Here is a 20,895-nt window from a genome sequence, read left to right on the forward strand (position 1 = left end):
ATACAAATGCACTTAGAACAACCAGAAAAAGGAAACAGATTTTCTATATAACATCTTCCAAGAAAGTGGATACCTTTGCAAAAAATGTGCCTGACCACTCGATCTACTAGAGCAAAACCAGCATAACCTGTTGAAAGGATAACACTACCATACATCAGAAACATCTCCAAACAAAACATCAGGTGATCACAATCACATGGCCTCACTGTAGCACACAAACATCTTAAGTAAACCAAAAGACTCAGTAGCCCAAGAAATTAAAAGCAGGAGTCAGCTACTGCTTGTGAATATAAGGACTGCAACAGCCATTAAGTAGGACATTCATGCAGAAAACTAACAGAGAACATTCAGAGAACAAGTAACAGTCAAAAGACTGTCAAAAGCAGTCAAAAGACTCAATAAAAACTTCTTAATCTCACAATACATGGTCTGACTCATAGTTTCAAATGAGAATCTGTGAGCAACCTAGACCAAGCTAAATACAGAAACACTAGGGGATTCCTGGAAGCTTGGGATTCAGAGAAATCAACCATCAGTAGACAGAGAGAAATAAATCATACTTCCATACTATTCAAAAGAGACTATAAGAAAACTAGGAGGAAACAAAAAGACCACAGCACATGCTCTTCAGCAGCCAACCAGGGATGTGCAGTCAGGGGAGGCAGGGGAGGCAGAGCTCACCACTGTCATCATGAAAAGAAAAAAAATGTAAAAGGAAAAAGGCAAGAGCTGAGGTCAGGCTGAGCTAGTTGCTGCCAGAGTCACCGTGGATGACTCTACTTAACTGTTTAAAAAAGCCTCTAAAAAGCGCCCTCTACAGGAGGAGGCAGGAGAATGACGTGCCTCATCTAGTCTGACTTTAGGCATTTTATGATCACTTGAGCAGAATTAAGCAAGGGTTAAAAGCCAAAAAATTCCTGACGTAGGTGAGACACATTGTTCTTCTGCCTCCTCCTGTACAGGGCGCTTTTTTAGAGGCTTTTTTAAACAGTTAAGCAGCGTCATCCATGGTGACTCTGGCAGCAACTAGCTCAGCCTGACCTCAGCTCTTGCTTTATCCTTTGACATTTTTTTTTCTTTTCATGATGGCAGGCAAGAGCAGAGTTGAAATCCTCTCTGAAACAGCTGGAAGAGGTATGTGTGGGTCGGAGAGAGGGGGAGGAATTCAAACGTCATCCTCCTGGTGCAACTTTGTGTGTGTGTGTGTGTGTGTGTGTGTGTGTGTGTGTGTGTGTGTGTGTTTGAGAGAGGGAGAGGGAGGGAGGGAGAAAGGAGGGGAAGGGAGAAGAAAAAGAAAAAGAAAGAAGGAAACTTCTTTAGCAAAGGAGAAAAACAACTACTGCCGCTTTAAATCGGAACTGAGCATGCCTGGCTATGGAATTCTGGGAGTTGAAGTCCACAGGTCTAAAAAAAATGCTGCCTCACCAGCCATAAACCTCACCGCACGTCACTGTAGCCAACACGTAGATAAGCAGGGATTTGTAGTAGGTAAACAAGCAAACAGAAAACTATACCCTAATCAGGAACTACCAAGAAGAAAACCATACCCTCACCATAACTGAGAGGGCAAGTTGCTGTATATAAATAGGGAGCAAACCCCATAATTAATTGCACTGATGATATTACCTAGTTGGGTTAATGAAACATCTGCAAGCAAACAACCAAATTCCACAGAGTACCTTGGATTCCATAGTTTGATCTGTGCTACATATATTCTCTTTTATTGAAAGGTAAACTTCAGCTCTATAAGCAGCAAAAAACCCACATCCTAATTAAACAACCAGACCACCTCCTTGTTTTAAGCTACCAAATGGAGTATTATTTTTTTTATCAAGAGGCGCTGTAACTATTTCAGTTATATGCTCTGCTTTTAGTTTAATTCAGTACTTCAGTTCTCTCTTCTCCTCTGTAGAATAGCCATTTCAGTTCCTGTATTATATATAATAGCCTATAGTTAGAAAATAAATATTATTTTTTGCTCCTAAAATTTCATCATCTTCCTTTGAGGTGAATGCTCAGATCACTTACTCTTTTGAATTTGTTCAAATCCCAAGTTTGTGATTCTTAGACCTTGTAAACACAACTCTCGAGATGCAAACAATTCCACAATACTCTTTTGCCCTTTCCCTTGGTCACCAAATGGTCACTTTGTGATAGCACTTATAGGAGGCTCTGCAAAGCAGGTCACTTTCAACTTTGAAATAGTTTTATGAAATTGCACTGTGTACAAGGAGATTTCTCTTGGGCACACTAAAAATACAATTAGAAGTTCTTGAAATGTCCCTCTAAAGCAGCTGGTGTTTGAAACATAGATATCCTGCTACAACTCTGGAGCCTTTAGCCCAAAATAAAATCTAATTTAATGAGAAGGCCATTGTATTAGTGATGAGTTTTAAACAATGTTCACATATGAAGCAGGTTGGCCTAATACTGCATGTGAACTGCCAGTGGCATTCTCAAAACACAGCCAGAATTCTTGACAAGTTAAACCTGAGAAAGAAATAAAATTTTATTCTTGTTGTTCGTTGCTGCAACTGCCTTTTTAGTGTATTGACCCATAGTGATGCGGAAATGCACACTATCTTTTCTGATTTTTTAAAATATTAAAATAGTGTTTAGAACATTATTAGTGTGCCTTTTCATGGGAGAAAAGTAAAAGCACAGCATGTTCATGCAATTACTTTGAAAGAACCACTCCCCCGTATGTTTTCATTTTATGTCCTGCTTCTCACCAAGTTATGAACAATCCCCCTTCTTCCCAAGAGACAAAATAGCAGTGAGATAACTTTGTTAAAGTATTAGAATGACATTAAGGAGAACATAATTCTTTTCCTCCACTGTAGACTTCAAAGAGAAATGCCACTGCTTATGTAGTCAGCATGGTACCAGCTATGCACAAGAGGAAAATAGCAGGGGATCTGAGACAACCTAAGTATGCAAAACTACAAATAGTCTTTGTGGGGAAAAGCCACAAGGTTCATTTATTCTAGTATTTAGTTTCCATGCAAATGTTTTATGAAGGTCTTGAATAGATATAAAGGCAAGCTGATAATAATCTCCTGTTAAATTTTTCTCATTTTGAAACATCTTGCAAAACTGCTGGAACAGCCTTGAGGGTGGAAAAAAGATAATCCCTATCATACTGAATCTACATATTCATGGAAACACCCCAGGAAAATACCACTGCCTTCTGAATTAGAGGGAAGGATTTCAGAGAGTATAATCCTGAAAACCCTGTGGAATATCCCCCTACCAAGCTTCAGGTCTTCAGTAAATTGCCTATTGGGGCACTCAACTGTGTAATTACATTCTATGAAGAAAGGGCAGAAGTTAGTAGCAAGGTAATTTGTCTTTACCATAATTACAGAACTATTATTTCAATTGTATATGGGATCATATAATATAATAAGGTTATCATATCAATAATCAATTAGGATCAACTGAAAGACTGAAAATCAACTGATGAAGTTTCTTGAATGAGAAGAGAAATGTCTTCTTTGTCCTCCTCAAAAAACAGTCCAGTTGTCATTACAAGCGGGGGTGGGGTGGGGAAGCACATTTGAGGCAACTATTATCTGGATGACTGAAAATCTCCATAGACACTGGGTGAAATATACTACTGGATCTGTCCTTGGTCCTGAACTTGAAATCCTGCATGTTGTAGTTCGCATTCATGGTTCTAATAATGCATATGCCAGATTCTTCCAGCAGCCATTCTACTTCTTTTTCTCATCTACTCTAAGAAAGGGATTTATTAGACTAGCATGTCCATCTCTGTGTTTGTTTATGTAATTTATTGGACATCTTCTATTGGATTGTTAGTGGCATTCCATTTAAGAATTTGTCTACACTTGCCCAAGAGAACTGGAATTATTCTCAAAGGTTAATCCGACTCACAGTACCCTTTATTTATTCATGTATTGTCTATAGCATCCACTCTTACAATAAAACATTATTTTCAATATTAAATATCCATACTATTTCCCTGCCAAAATTTGGAAATAAAACATTTCCCCCAAATTGTTTTTTTAATAAGAAATCTTTACAGACATTTTCATCTAATATTTTGTTGTGCCAGTTATTTTTTATAAGTGCCCATCCCCATTTTTCTCTCTGCAACAATCATCTGAGAAGTTGAAACCAGGAACAATATGCAAAAATTATATACAATCAATTATTAGATCCCAATGACATTGATCCAGTCAACTGTAACTACAAGTTGAACTCAGTGAAGTCAAGCAAACTTCAAGAAGGGATGGATTCTTTTTCAATGAAAACTATAACATCTTGGCCAAAAATCAATGTAAGACCACATTCAGAAATGGGGAAATAATGAAAAATGCAATTTTCTTCAGGCGTACATATTTCTTCAACAACACTTAGAGAAAGGATTGAATCAGCAATGCTATGATATTTGATTAGCATGAATACCAAAATTACAAAAACAAAATCTACATCATTTTATATGCTTATTTTAAATAGTATTAATCAATTTAATTTGTACTCAAACATGATATAAGATGTAGACCATGACAGAATTCTAGGAATAGCAAAATGCAAAATAAATGAATAAAAATCAACAGAAACGTTAGAGCAAGCAGTGTAGCTTCCTTTGGAGAAAAGTTTTGAGGCTTTTTTAACACAGCAAATGCTGTGGGTGGAGAACATGACTCAGGCATATAAATATATGCATGAGAGATTTTAGATTGAGAAAACTCATTCTATGAAGTTGAATTGTGGAGTGTTTGGGATAGATAAAGGAAGTACTTCCCAGCTAGTGGTTGTTATCAACATGCTTAACTTTAAAGGGCAATTAGATAAATCCATAGAAGGTATGGATATCTTAGTTAATTCATTTACATAGCAGCTCTTATTATGAACCACAATCCTGAGATGCTCCCAAAATAATAGAACATAAAAACACAAAACCACCGTTGAAATTCTCTGTATCTGGGGGCAATAGTCTCCCATAATCTTTGCAGTCTCATTCTTCCCCATTGCTTGGATACATAATGAATCATATTTTTAAGCAACATACTATCATAACCAGGAAGATGCCATTGTCTTCATGGTATATTTCAGTGTGTTGGTGAACCTTTTCAGCACTGAGTGCGAGCACATGCATGCGTGCCATAAACCAGAAGAACAGTATACAGATAGTTTTTGAATACCTTTATCACTTTCAATGCTATCTATCAATGTGAATACAAACTGCATATAAGATGCTCAAAAGCATTTTAACATCATACAAAGAACTCTGAAAGAAAGAAAAAGCCCAAAGCTTTGTTAGCAATCAAACCAAGTCTTTATTCTATTTTTTACCACCTACAAATTCAGTTCAGAATCAATCAAAAACTTCTGCTTCCGCACAGCAGAAAGGAAAAAGCAATTAAGAATTGTTTAAGCGGAGCCAAGGGACATCTAAATACATCAGGTATTATTACATATCATCTTTGAACATTCACCCCTAGAATGCAAGGATCTGAACTCATTCATTCACTCATTTATTCATTGAAGTACCAGTGGCAAACTGGAGGCTGTCCAATGACACAGCACCATGCTGACAGCTACAACAATATTAGATTGTGGGCTTCGCTCCATGCCTCCATCAAAGTTTTTATTCAGTCGAGTTGGAAAAGTAAGAAAAGAAATTTAAATTGGTGAAGGTAACAAAAACTTGCTCAGACTTGTTCAGATAAGAAACATATTTAAATATTTACCAGTGCAATTCTTTTGAAAGTTGGGATTCTCTAGAGGATGACCTGGAAGGCGGCATTGGAAACGATGTTGCCAAAACTCAGGGAACCAAGGGTTTCGTTTGTTGGTCTCCAATTTTATTTTCAAAAAGTAGTCATCAAATGATACGACATCTGGAGACTGCAGCTTAATGGTGATGCCCCCACTGGCTTCAGCTTCATAACCTTCAATGACTTCATCTCTATCTGCCCATCCATCACTAGAAGAAGAAGAAGAAGAAGAAGAAGAAGAAGAAGAAGAAGAAGAAGAAGAAGAAGAAGAAGAAGAAAGCTACTGTTAGATCAAAGCATATATCCATCCAAATAGTATTTAAGCAGAAGCTTTTTAATGCATCAAAAGGCCATGGCAATATAAAGAAAAACAGGTTTATATTATACCATCCCTTTCTCCTTATTGTGTTATTTAACATTTATTTCTTCCTCCAATAATATATTATCTCTTGTTTCCCCAAATTATCAACATGGTGGCTATTATTCACAAGCCTTGGTGGCACAGTGGCTGGAATGCAGGTTACTTCTGCTGCCTGCCGGCTGCCTGTAATTTGGCAGTTTGAATCTCACCAGGTTCAAGGTTGACTCAGCCTTCCATCCTTCTGAGGTGGGTAAAATGAGGACCCAGATTGTTGAGGGCAATATGCTGACTCTGTAAACCACTTAGAGAGGGCTAAAGCACTGTGAAGTGGTATATAAGTCTAAGTCCTATTGCTATTGCTGTTGTTATTAATATTGTTGTCGCTGTTGTTATCTTTTTTATTCATTAAACATGAAACTCTGTCAACTGAACATTTAAAAATGTGTTACAAATACCATTGACTGGTGCTAATGGTTGACACAGGTTGCTGCCAGCATCCTAGGTATCAACCGAGTATCTTCTTAAAATAAATGATGTTCCAAGTAGCACAGTTTTTTGCAATTTTTTACACTGATGTTATTGCAGGAAGCTGCAATTTCTTGATGTGTTTTGTAAAATTCTTGGACATGGTATCATGCCCCTATGACAATGGGTGTCACTGTTACATGTTTCATCCATTATTATTATTATTATTATTATTATTATTATTATTATTATTATTATTATTATTATTATTATTGTAGCAATAAGCCCCTCCTGAGTCCTGCTATGCTACCGTACCATGGCGGGAGCAGGGATAAGTGGAGAAAGCTGGAAGTGTATGACATGGGTACACATTCCCAGCAGGGTCACCCAAGGCATGAAGGTTATCTCTGCTGTCCAGCTAAAGCAAGCAGGTACCTATATTGAGCAGTAGTGACATCGAAGAAGATGCCAGAGACAGTGACAAGGCAGAGGCATCAATTCATCCTATATGGGAGAAAGCAATGGCAAGCCTGCAGGAAAATCACATGGATGGTGAATATAAAATGGTTATTGGAGGGTAAGAGAAGAAGAGGAAGACCAGAAGTAAGGCGGGGGAACTCAGAGTGGCGATGAATGCATGGTTGAAAGAATTGAAGGACCAGGTCAGGAAAAAAATTGTCAGGAAGAAAGTCTGTCTATGCGATTGCTAGTAGTTAATACTGACTTGATGGCACACAATCAATAAAAAGATACTAGCAATGTACAGCATTTTTACTTGGCTAGCACAGTTCCTGAAGCTGATCAGACAATTTGACCCAGAGAATTGTAGAGTATATCCTAATATGATGGAATGGGGGGTGGGGGACACATAATAAAATTGTTCAGGATAGCCAGCAGGGTGATTGAAAGAAAACCCACCTGCTATTCATGAACACTGGCACTGGTTTATCTTGATTGTTTCCTAATATGATTTATTTGCTTATTTGTAACCTCTGATTATCATTAAGTGTTGTACCTTATGATTTGTGATGAATGTATCTTTTCTTTTATGAGCACATACACCAAAGACAAATTCCTTGTGTGTCCAATCACACTTGGTCAATAAAAAATTCTATTCTATTCTATTCACAAACTTTTAAGATCACAGTTTAGTGCTTTCTTTTTTCTGCCTCCAAAGACTCATAGCTTGGAGTTTGTCCAAATGCAAGTCAGACTGCATTTAATTTTTAATATGCATGATCATGTCACCAGAAAAACAGACAAAGTTGGCACTTAAAAAGTGTCTGCTGCCATCTAGAATGATACCAGCAGCTCTTTCTGTCACAGAAAGAGCTTAATTTGCTGGCTTGTCACAGCAGCCAAGCGGGATACAAAATCAATGAGACTTAGCCTAAAGAATTTACATATCTGACCTGAAGCCACTTCCAAAGGTTGTTCAAGACATTCAAGATAGAAAAAAAGTAGATAGATTCCTTGGAAGGAGTACCTATTCACCTTGAAGCACAAAAATAATTTCATATAGGCAGAACATCAGAAAGATTTTAACTGCTCCTGCATAGACAAGGCTGTGTGGATTCTGTGAATCCAGCACCTTGCATCTAAAGGTAAAGGTCCCTTGCACATATGTGCTAGTCATTCCTGACTCTAGGGGGCAGTGCTCATCTCAGTTTCAAAGCCAAAGAGCCAGCGTTGTCCGAAGACGTCTCTGTGGTCATGTGGCTGGCATAACTAAATGTTGAAGGTACACGGAACGCTGTTATCTTCCCACTAAAGTTGGTCCCTATTTTTCTACTTGCATGTTTTACATGTTTTCAAAGTGCTAGGTTGGTAGAAGCTGGGACAAGTAACAGGAGCTTACCCCGCTAGGGATTTGAACCGCCAAACTGCCAACCTTTCTGATCGACAAGCTCAGAGTCTTAGCCACTGAGCCGCCATGTCCCTATGCCTTGCATCTACATCACTATAAAATTATAGTCAAGGAACCTAAGGATACTAATTTAAAGGATCCTGAGAAAATGAAATTTCATAGCTGTCTATGGTCCCATAGTCTTTCTTGCAGACTTATAGCATACACTAGAGCAGGGATGTCAAACTTGTGTCATCATGGCATTGTCACATGATGTATCAGGGCTTTTCTCCCCTATGCTAAACTGGGAGGGGCCAGCACATGACGCATCTAGCTGCGAGCTTGACAGCCCTGCACTAGAGTTTCTCAAGTTTTGCAACTTTAAGCTGTGTGGACAAGCTCCCAGAACTCCCTGTTGGCTGGAGAATTCTGGAAGTTGAAATACACTGCAGGCCCAAATTACAATCTGTAAGGATTAGCAATAATATATGTAGGAGTGGGCTTCAAATTTTTTAGCAAGGGGTCTCTGCTCAGTTGCTGGGTGGGCATGGCCATGTGGGCATGGCCTAGTCAGCCTCCTGCACCATAGTGAAGGGCATTTTTACCCTCCCTGGGCTCCGGAGGCCCTCCTGAACTTCCGGTAGGCCCATTTTCTGCCCTCTCCAAGCCTCCATGTGTGCCCTGCACCTACCTGCATCCAAAATGGGCCGCTTGGGGACTCCGGGAAGCAGCGGAGTGGGATGGGCAGGGCCAGCCAGGAGTGGGATTTGGGGGTTCTCTGAATTGCACAGAATCTTAGCTAGAGGTTCTCCCAAACCCCTGCGAACCTTCAGCAGCCCATCCCTGAATATGGCTGAATACTATTAAAATATAGTAAAACAGTATAACACCAAGGGCCTTAGGATACAATCGAAGCAATAATATCAGAAAAGAAATATCTTCCTCATTTCCCATGCCATTCTAAACTAAATCCAAACAAATTACAATGATGGGTGTCTAAGATAATATGATGATGCTAAGGCATGGATCTGAATCAAGGCTTCTCAAATTCAAGTTTAATTCATATTGGACCCTTTCACTGGGTGTCTGCTTTTTCTAATTTGCTTCTGAAAATCTAAACCAACCTTACAATGAGAAAATTAAAAAGTGCTAAATTGTTTATATTTTGGGGAAAAAAACTAGATGAAATCTGCAGACATAGGATTATCTTATTAATAAAATAAATCTGATAAATTTTACACAAAATATAAGTGTTTTTATTTGTTCAAGTGGCCTTCATTTCTTTTATGAGAGCAACTTATTATATTTTAGACAGATAGTGGAACCATAGTTTAAAAGGGATATCCATCACTGAAAATATCTCCTGTGACCAGATACAACATTCTGAATGATTCCCCAAATTTCAAGTAAAATTATGCATTATGTTATATGTCATTAACATATCAGAAATTCTAAACATTTGCCTTAAACATGCCAAATAGAAATAGCCAGACAGAACTCCTTAATCCCTTCTAACTGATACATCATTCATTTTGTAGTTTCAGTCTGACTTGGTAAACTTACACTCAACAATGAAAAAAATGGTGTTTTATAAGGTTGTTGAAAATTTAAAGGCAGTGCCCTGGCTTGAAAGCTGTGTGTGCAGAGGTGGGATTCAGCCAGTTTGCACCTATTCAGGAGAACTGGTTGTTAACTTTCTAAACATCTAAGAATCTCTCTTCTATTAAATCTATTTAAAAACCTGTAATGGTCATCTGTACAACCATTTTGCCACAATTTCCTCCTAGTTTGGAGAAAGAAGGCAATCCTGTTAGCATAAATAGTGTTGCTCCAATAACATGCCTGTTAAATGCATCTGGCACAGCCATGCTGTTCATATGGTTCCTTTGCATGGCAGTGTAAGGGCAGTGATTGGCATGTTTTTTTGGGCAAAGTTTGAATGTCACCAACCATAGAAAAGGCCATCACCAATTTCCATTTCCATGAATGATGGTGGCTATAGTGGGATATCCTCACTTTTCCAAAACAATTATTGGCTTATCAACTGGATGCCCTCTAGGTGTTAGCAAAGAATTAAAGTTGTTGACTCTCTCTTGGCTGCCACTGTTCACCCTTCCAGGTAGGCATTCAAAGATTTCATGAATGCCACTTTACAGGTATAATAACAGAAACTTGAAAGTCTGTAAGAGTACACATGTGTCCTCTTACATTAAAGAGAATCAGATTTATCCATTGATAAATTGACCCATTTGAAAAACAAAATTAAGGATGTTGCTGTAGAAACTGAGATCCTACTCTCCACTAGTAGCCAAAACAGCATTGCAGAACAGGTACTGAAACCACATTGAAGGGGCAACAGATAGGCTAAAGAAGTGGTGGGATTCAGCCAGTTTGCACCTATTCGGGAGAACTGGTTGTTGGAAGAAATCTCATTTTGTTTTTTTCCCACTTTACAGGGCTAATCCTGTAAAGAAGGCAGGAAGGAAACATTCTGGTGTTGTTTCTAGCCTAATCTTTATTGCCCTGCTTACAAGAAACTGCCTCTCCTCTTAACTCTTATTACATTGTAGCAGCTAAGGCGAAGTGCCCATCGATGTGAGTGACATTGAGTTGGCCATGCCCACATGGTCACATGACAACCGAGCCACGCCTATCCAGCTGGTCATTAGGGCAGAGAACCAGTTGTTAATTTATTTGAATCCCGTGTGTGTGTGTGTGTGTGTGTGTGTGTGTGTGTACATGCATACAAAATCAGCAATAGTAATCCTCAGTGTCAGGGGGAAAGAGAGAAAGAGAGACTGTTCTGTGATGTGTTTGCAACAATCACGGTGACTGCCAGTTTTCTACAAGCAGTCCTAATTTGGTTGCTTAATGGTGCACAACTATGGCAACAGTTACATTCTTTTTACTGGAACAAGTCACACAAGGAGAAGCAGTCCAAAAAGAGAAGAGTTTTTTCTTCCTCGGGATTCATCTGGGATGTCACCCACTGACATTATTCTTTTTAATTAAAGGCATCCCAAGGGAGTGTCCTTTTTTAGATAAAAATGCTAATCACAAAACTCCATATCTTGTTCAGGTTCTTGGCTTAGTGCTTGCTATGTAAACTGATTCATTCTATGTCACAAAATACAATTGGTGGCTTAGCGTATTGTTCTCATTCTCTACTGCTGCCCATAGGGAAAGAGTCAATGTGAGAGTTGGATCACAACAGACAAAATGCTACACAACTAGGTGGCGGTATCCAGCAGCCAGTGATTGATTTTAGAAAGTTCTCTGGGTTATATACTGTATTACTATTTATATGAGAGACAACATGGGAATTCTAGAACTGTAGGCTGTTGAAAGTAGAAAAAATTACTCCAGAAGGAGACAATACATTGTTTTATTGTTGTCAACAAAACCACATGAATGAAGGACCAACAGTTCCTTACCCTTGGCTTGATTAGAAGACAATTCTTCAAATGTTTCTGCAGCCAATAAACCACTGCAGCAGATAAATTTCCTATGCATAGTTTTTGCACGGTCTGCTACTAGTGTACTATCAAATAAGGATTTGGTGTTGCATTTAATCTTATTCCCTATTTGTTATGTCTGCTCTTTGTTCATAGGGGCGGAGAAATGTAGTTACATTTTGCCAATTGGCTTTAAAATAAATACAGCTTGATAGTAGAAGATATACATAGCAATATACATACATATATACATACACAGGGTTGGTGTGTTATATTATTACATAGATTAACAAGGTTGGAAGGGATCTTGTAGATCATCTAGTCCAACCCCCACCCAAGCATGAGACCCTACACCATCCCTGACAAATGGCAGGCCAATCTCCCCTTGAAAGCCTCCAGTGATGAAGCTCCCACAACTTCCGAAGGCAAGCTTTCCATTGGTTGATTGTTCTCACTGTCAGAAAATGTCTCCTTATTTCTAAGTTGACTCTCTCCTTGATCAGCTTCCATCCATTATTCCTTGTCTGGCCTTCAGGTGCTTTGGAAAATAGCTTGACCCCTTTCTCTCTGTGGCAGTCCCTCAAATATTGGAACACTGCTATCATGTTTCCACTAGTCCTTCTCTTCACTAGACTAGCCATGCCCAGTTCCTGTAAGCATTCTTCATATGGTTTAGTCTCCAGTCCCCTAATCATTTTGGTTGGCTTCTCTGCACTTTTTCTAGAGTCTCAACATCTTTTTGATAATGTCGTGACCAAAACTGGATTCTAGGTGTGGTCTTACTAAGGCTTTATAGAGTGGTATTAGTACCTCACTTGATCTTGATTGTATCCTCTGTTAATGCAATTTAGGATTGCATTGGCTTTTTTGGCTGCTGCCACACACTACTGACTCATATTTAACTGGTTGTCCACTAAGACTCCAAGATCCCTCTCCATTAGAGTTATTTGGTTGGGTTTTGGGACTACAAATGTTTCATTATTGTACTAAGAATTGTACAGTGTAAGTGAGATGACCTTGATTGAAATATGCACAAACCATTACTTAGGCAAAGAACACTGAAATATTCTTTAAACCCCAGTCAGCCACCCAGAGCCACTTTGGAAAGGGAAACAGGGGGCATATAAATGTAATAAATAAATTCAGAAATGGTTCAGACAAATGCCTCCCTGATTCATTGGAGTATAAGAAAGACAAGGGGCAAACCACAGTCAGACGTGCAAAAGTCTACTATTATTGCCTGTCTCAATAAAGTATAGTTCTATTTTTCCTGTGGAATTGATTTTCTGATCTGGTCAGTTAGGCTAACATCAATGAAGGAGATGTGGGGAGATACAGTTCAGTGGTTGACCGAGATTGCATATATTTTGTATTATATTACCGGTAGTTATGCACATGTTTGTGTCGGAGAGGTCCATGGATAGCCATTAAAAACCATATCAATAAACTATTTGGTTTTATCTTTTGATGGATCCATAGATAAAGGTGACGTGCATAAATCAAATTATCATGGTTTAATCAGAGTGCCATTTTTCCAAAAAAACCCACCTTTCTTTGCATTTTTCAATCTGACCTTGTAAAAATTCTACTGTTTCACTCTTGAAGCTATATCCTAGATCAGGGGTGTCAAACCTGTTGCCTGCGGGCCGGATGCATCACACATTATCCATGCCCACCCCTGGTTTAACAAAGGGGGGGTGGAAAGTTGCGATACATCATGTGATGACAATGTGTCATTGTGAGTTCGACACCCCTGTCTTAGATTATTATAAGGACAGATAGTAGTGATATAGCATCATGGTTTTTTACTGCTAGTTGGTGCTTATGAATGCATTCTTCTAGTCTTTTGCTTTTTTATTTTTTAAACTAATGTTCACAAATGTTGTGTGTTATTTGGTATATTACTCCTATTTTATCTATTTTTGATATATCATGGCTGCTCTATCACGTGCTGGTCTTTGCCGCATTTCTTGATTACTTGTTCCTTTACTGGTTGATGGTTGATTCGAAAAGACAAAAACTGTCCATCACTTCAATATTTTCATTGTGAATGCTGAGGCTGATTGTTATACCTGTTGTCATTACTTTATTGTCATTGCCAATTATATTTCATTTTGGTCCCATTTTACCACTGTGTTCCTTGACTTTTATGCTGCCGCTTGCAAGTCCTTTGCATTTTCAGCTATCGGAGTGGTGTCATTAGCATAGCACAGGTTATTGATATTTCTTCCTCCAGTTTTAAAACCACATTCATCTTCCTCCATCCCAGCTTTCCTCAATATGAATATATATTAAGGGAAGCCAAATTGAAAGAATATGAATGTGGTTTTAAAATTGGAGGAAGAAATATATAGGCTGAATAAATATGAGGTTGAATATATAAAAGAAGTGTATACAATCTTGCATAAGTACTTTGCCCACCTGCAGCCAGTCTCTTTTACCATATAATCCTGCAAAAGAGGCAACCCTGACATTTCTGTCTTATTTATAAGCCTTCAGACCAGGTTTCATTTATCACAGTTAGAGTGACTATAGCTTCGTTTCAGGTATCATACTGAAACGTATGGGATGCCTGTATCTCTAGAACAGGGGTGTCAAACTCACAGTTCGCGAGCCAGATGCATCACATGCTGCCCACCCCCGCCCCCAATTTAGCAAAGGGGGAAAAGTTGCAATGCATCATATGATGGCATGTCGTCACAAGTTTGACACCCCTGCTCTAGTCGCAAGGCATGCTCTGAAAAAGTCATTGTGAAATTAGTATCCATGTGGCTAAATATGGTTTTGTCTTAAAGAAATTACCAGGGAAGAAAATCAGGTTCAGTGACAAACTTAAGTAGCCTTTTCTAGTATATAAAAACAAGAAAGATTTTTTTTGAACTGATGGTTTCATTATTACGTCATTTACTGAGTGACATAGGAAGCCCAATTTGATTTTTTAGGAAATAGTAATACTATTGCAATACTAACTTTTTGTATAACCAACTACTGTAATAGGCAAAGAACTACTGAAGAAAATGAAATATGCCTCCTCTCCCCCCCTTCCTCTCTGTGGTATCATTCACAATGCAAATACAGAGGTATAGTCTTATCACAATTATTGTAAGCCGCAGAACATTAAAATAAATAAATCAAATAAATTTGCTTCTGATTTGAGCAATTTACCCTTCTACAGATATGCATAATCTGCTTCATCAGGCTGCTTGATAAAAGGTTCTGGGTTAATTCCTAACCTTCCATAATCTTGCCTTCAAAACATGTCTTGACATATTTTGCAATTAATAGATTTAATCGGGGGGGGGGATGAGAAATATGACATCAAAGGTTGGCATTTCAGAGCATTAGTCCTTCCTTTTTTTCTCCTTCAAACCCTTTTTTTCTCCCTCAAACCCTTAAAAACACCAGATGCAGTCTTATAGCCTCGGATATATATCCTATTTTGTAAATATCTATTCAGGAATTGTTAAGTACCATATGCACTGCATATATTTGCATAATGCTTTTTTATCAGCCTATCACACTAGTGTCATTGGGAGTTGTTACCATGAGAATCTCTAGCTCTGCTGGCATCTTCAGCGCTTGGTAAAAGTGGCTGTGGCATATTAGTAGGTCTCAAGGGTATATGCCGAGGCATATCTGGCATGCTGGCGTGATGACAGTATTTTTTTCCCGAACCCAAACTGTATGCAGATATGCCCAAGGCAGATGACTCTCCACTTCTATACATGTAATAGAATGTTAATTAATATAATTTGTTCTCTCATTAATGTTTTTTATGGGACATGAAGAGGAGTCTGAATGTTCACTTCTGGACTAATAAATAGAAAGGACAGTTCCTTGCACATTTGTGAATATGTACATACACAAAGTATCATGTCCATCTGAATTCTTGGAACATTTTTTTGTCATATGTTATTAATATCTTATAGCCACTTCCTTTCCTTTCCCTTCCCTTCCTTCCCTTCCTTCTTTTACTTCCCTTTTTCCTTTCCTTTCCCCCTCTTTGAAAACTAGACAAAGCTCATAAAGAGACATAAGTTTAAATATGTTGAATATATGCCAATAAAATAAGTGTCAACACTCACATATAAATTGTTGATTATCAATGTGACATATTTTGTCACAATCTTAGCATTACAGTGAATGAGTTCTTTTATTGCACTAAGCCATGACTTGATCATGATGGAATACTGAAAAATAAACAACACTGGTTTATAAACTATTATTGACTGAATTCACGCAATATGCTAAGCCAAAACCAAACCAAACCAAACAGGAAAACAATTGAAAACAAGAGTTCATAAACAATGACTAGCAGTTAAATGGTACAACTAAAAATCCCTTATCACGAGCCACATCGACATGAACAATACTAGTTTGATTGGGAAGGAACAAAAATCATTGGCCATGCCAGTTGCATACGTGAATTTACTAAGCCTGGTACTCTACCAAAGGAGCAATTAACAAGTATTGATTTGTATCCAGCATGTGAATCTGTAAGGAACCAGACCACTCGGACGACCAATCAACAAGGGAACCAATCAGCTGTTTAGAATTTAACTATGGCTCTAATGAACCACCAATCATATAACCAACTAGTCACCCTGGCGCACACAAGACATTTATAAGCGAAGGAGAATAGGACATGAAAATTATGCTGCTGATGTTACCTACCGTATTTTTCGGAGTGTAAGGCACAACTTTTTCCCTCAAAAAAGAGGCTGAAAATCTGGGTGCGTCTTATACACTAAATATAGCATTTTTTGCCTCCCCAAACCCTGCCCCCTTCACCAAAATGGCCATGCATAGCTTGTAGGAAGCTTTTAGGGAGCTCCTGGAGGCTGGGGAGGGCACAAATGAGCAAAAAATGGTCCATTTTTTGCTCACTTTTAACCCCCTCCAGCCCCCAGGAGACTCTATAAGCTTCCTAAAGGCTATCCATGTCCTTTTTTAAAAATGAAAAACAGGCCGGTTTTGCGAAAAATGGGCTGTTTTTTGCTCGTTTTTGGCCCTTCCCCCCCCCCCCCAGAGCACTCTACAAGCTCCCTAAAGGCTATTCATACTTTTTTTGGGGGGGGGGAACGGACTGTTTTTGGGAGATTTGTAGAGTGCAAAAACGTAAAAAAAATTTCCTCTTCAAAAACCTTGCTGCGTCTTATACTCCGGTGTGTCTTCTACTCTGAAAAATACGGTAGTTTGGTAATGAAATGTTCAGAAACTAAATTGAAATGAGGTTGGAGAGCAAACCACTGTCAAACAAAGCTTCATCTGAGGTGTGAATCAGATCACTGCATCTTGAGTAACATATACCACTTTGGAAAGAACACAGCACCACTGAAGAATAAATGGTTCCCGTTTTCCTACCATATTCTCTTGTCAGTCTTCACACCCCCTTTGAGAGTACCAAATTAGCAATCCCTTTCTTTCTAGAAGCACTGCTGTCTTTGTACTTCTGCAACTTTGGGAGTTTCTTCAAAAATGCGCACACTGTTCTCTTACATGAAGTTGGTGCTGTGTGGATTATGTAAGAGTGGATATTTTGACAATTAATGTTTTATTAAGGCAGGCACATGGGAATTCTACAAGGAAATGTTGCACTATATCTTTGCTTCCCAAAGCAAATGTCATGAGGTCCACAGCAGGCCAAGGTTTCGTTAAAATAATGAAACAAACTGTGAAACAAATACTGTTCCTTAAGTCCTTGTATGCAATAGTGCATCAGGGATGCAGAGTTTGCATTGCCGCAACACAATACATATTTTGTCACCCCCCTTCCCCCCTCTTGAAGATGCTCCTATTTGCATTTATGGATATGGTTGCAGCCTGAGGAAATTTAAAGAAAACACCAAGGATAAACATTGCTATTCTCTCCTTGGGCTTCTCCACATAATAAATTCATATGTTTGTTCATTCATTTGACTGAGTGAGGAAAAGCATTTTAAATATGTATGTAAGTATGTAAATCAAAGAAACACGAGGAATTTGGATACTACTGAGATTTGGCTTTTCTCTCGGTAGCCATTTTGGGTTTTAATCCTTGTTTACAAGCTCTCATTCTGCTACTGCAGATTTAAAAAAAATTCATTCGGAGAAGAGAAGGAGAAAAAAAAATTAAAGGGAGAAACTAAAGAGGAAAATTTGTAGCAAGGGGGGGGGAGAGAGACTGTTTCCTGATCAACCTGGTACTACATCATGGGTGTGTGTTTCTGGTGAGTACATTGGCAAATAGGATCTATAAGATATCAGACCAAATGGATGATGCCAGAATGAATTTGCTAATGCCTCAGAGAACAAAAACTACATTTTAACAACAATTTTTTTATATTGCCGCCTACCCACTCACAATTTGCTCCTTTTCCAACATTTAGGATTACAGTTTTAGACTACTTCAAAATAATTTCCTCAATAGCAGAGCTACAAGCTATGAGCTGCTCCACAGAAGAGATATTTGATAATGGAATTTTATTTGAGATGATAACACAGCCATGGTTGCTCCAAGGTGATTATCCCAAATGTGCTTTTTTCAAGAGGCAACTGGACTTTCTGGTTTTTCTTTGAAGACATTTCGCTTCTTATTCAAGAAACTTCTTCAGCTCTGACTGAGAATCTCCATAGACATCAAAGCTGATTAATTACAATTTGAGTATATATTGACATTGTATGACAAATAAACATAAATAAAAATGTATTATGAAATAATTTTCAAATATCAATTTCTATATTTGAGATATCTGCTGGTTCAATTTAAAATTGAATTTGATCTTTTCTACTAATATCATAGAAAGCTAGAATTATTTTTTGTTATTACAATTATTTATAAATTACTTCAATGCACTGAATCTCTTGCCAGTTTAAAACTTATCAGAATAAAAGAAGCAACAATGAGAAAAACGAAGCGATGTAGAAAAATGGTAATATCCATCCAAGGGAATTAAAATCTGTCCATTGAACTCAGTAGTTACTGGGATCACCCGTCTTTTCATAAATTGGTTCCAATTTATGTGACTCTCTCAATTTTTAAAACTATTAAGGAAACCTCTTAAAATTAATAAAATCTCATGAGATATTGTTACATAAGAAATCCTACATCATGTAGAACTTGGTTACCCACTGAGATTTTAGATCATTTTAATGCAACCCATTTCTGTTATTTTTCTTTATAAATGAAGATAAATAACCATTAGCTGCTGGTGGTATTATCATCACCGAGAATGATAGCTATAGAATTAATGGTCTAGGCATAAAAGACCATGAGTGTAAATGATTGGATAAATCAGTAGTGTGTATGAAATCCTAACTCTGGAGAAAACTGCTTATGTTTCTTGATTCAGGGTTGCTAGCCTACAATGATGTCAACTTGTAAAATTAGCTGTTAAAGTCCTAGGATTTGAGAGTTTAGCAAGCTCACAGCTTTTTGGCTCCAGGATCTAAAGCTCTCAGCATTACAATTGTTAAACCTATTGATTTCTTGCCTGTCCACCAGTGGTGGGTTTCAAATTTTTTTAGAACCTATTCTGTAGGTGTGGCCTGTTTTGTGAAAGTGGTTTGGTGGTCATATAATGGTGGGAGTGGCTTGGCAGTCATGTGATTGAGTGGGAGTGGCTTGGCAGTTATATGACCAGGTGGGAGTAGCTTGGCAGTCATGTGACTGGGTGGGAGTGGTCAAGTCGATGTCACTGAATTCTTTGCCCCAAAGAATGACCTACAAAAAGACATATAAAAAAAGAAAAAATATTATTTTGTGCACTTATTACGTAAATAAGAATAAAATAAGTACACAAAACAATAAAACAGCTACTTACAGAGGAAATATGGCTGTCCTTGCTGGTCTTCATCATTACTGACCACCTTACACACACACTTCCAGCCCCTCTGCCTCTTCCCTCTTCCTGGATTCACTCAAAGTTTTAAAAACTCACAGCCTGTGCACCCACAAGACATTTTTAAAACCCACAGCCTGTACACAGCACACATACTTCCAGCCCCTGTGCCTCTTCCCTCTTCCTGGATTCACTCAGACATTTTAAAAACCCACAGCCTGTGCACAGCACACATACTTCCAGCCCCCGTGCCTCTTCCCTCTTCCTGGATTCACTCTGATGTTTTAAAAACTCACAGCCTGTGCACAGCACACACACTTCCAGCCCCTCTGCCTCTTTTCTCTTCCTGGATTCACTCAGACGCCTTTAAAACTGCAAGGCTCCTAAAAGCTATGCACAGCCATTTTGGTGAAGGGGTGGAGTTTCAGGAGGCAAAAAATGCTGTATTCAGTGTATAAGACACACTCAGATTTTCAGCCTCTTTTTTGAGGGAAAAAGGTGTGTCTTATACTCTGAAAAAATATGGTAATTCTTGAAACAAATGGCATTTCAAAAGGAACTTTTAATCAGAGAAGTGATTGCAGAGTCAGGCGGAGTTTGAAGATTCCTGCGCAAAGCATTAAGCTAAATTCCCCTGTTCAACCCCCACCCAGGGTCCCATGTCCACCAGTAGCCAATACGATGCCACAAAGGTATTATGAGAACTCTGAGGCGGGATGGTGATAACAAGTGATTTTTGGGGCGCTGTGGCCGTGGGTAACAGGCTGGAACCAGCTGGGAGGGAGAGACTCCACCCTGATGGCCCAGTTCCCCTCCCTAATTCCCATATGGTTAAAGCAAAAGCAAAAGCATTCAAAGCAATCAGCCCCAAGAAGCATGTCCTCTCCCCTTTGGAATGGCAGCATTCTGGCAGGACTCTGACATGTTCACTTATTAATTAGTGATTTTCACCAAGTCTCTGCAAGATGGTCCTATTTGTACAAGAGTTGCTTCACTCAGGATCCTTGAGCTCTCTGATTCGAGTGTATCTGAACTCTGAGAGCTAAGTCAATCAGCCCTGGTACTTTGAATCAAAGCAGGCACACTTGTTTTAGGCTGTTATCACAGTCCCATAGAAAGGAGGTTTGAAGGTTTGAAGGTTTAGTTTATTTGTATGCCACCCTTCTCCGGGAGGGACTCAGGGCGGCGAACAACTCAGAAG

At 38.6% G+C, this 20,895-nt stretch overlaps 1 protein-coding gene across 2 annotated transcripts in view; it reads right to left on the bottom strand.

The window, feature by feature from the left end:
- The window catches only part of GRM1 (glutamate metabotropic receptor 1), a 268,242-nt gene that overhangs the window by 75,965 nt on the left and 171,382 nt on the right, over nt 1–20,895 (bottom strand). For both annotated transcript variants that reach the window (XM_087718322.1, XM_087718323.1), the window contains exon 4: nt 5,721–5,956. In XM_087718322.1, coding sequence (XP_087574448.1) covers nt 5,721–5,956 — 236 coding nt within the window. The remainder of the gene's footprint in view (nt 1–5,720; nt 5,957–20,895) is intronic.

This window comes from Thamnophis sirtalis, unplaced genomic scaffold (genome assembly GCF_051295495.1).
Source record: "Thamnophis sirtalis isolate CommonGarterSnake01/CBP01778 unplaced genomic scaffold, rThaSir2_p1.2 scaffold_6, whole genome shotgun sequence".
Taxonomy (NCBI): domain Eukaryota; kingdom Metazoa; phylum Chordata; class Lepidosauria; order Squamata; family Natricidae; genus Thamnophis; species Thamnophis sirtalis.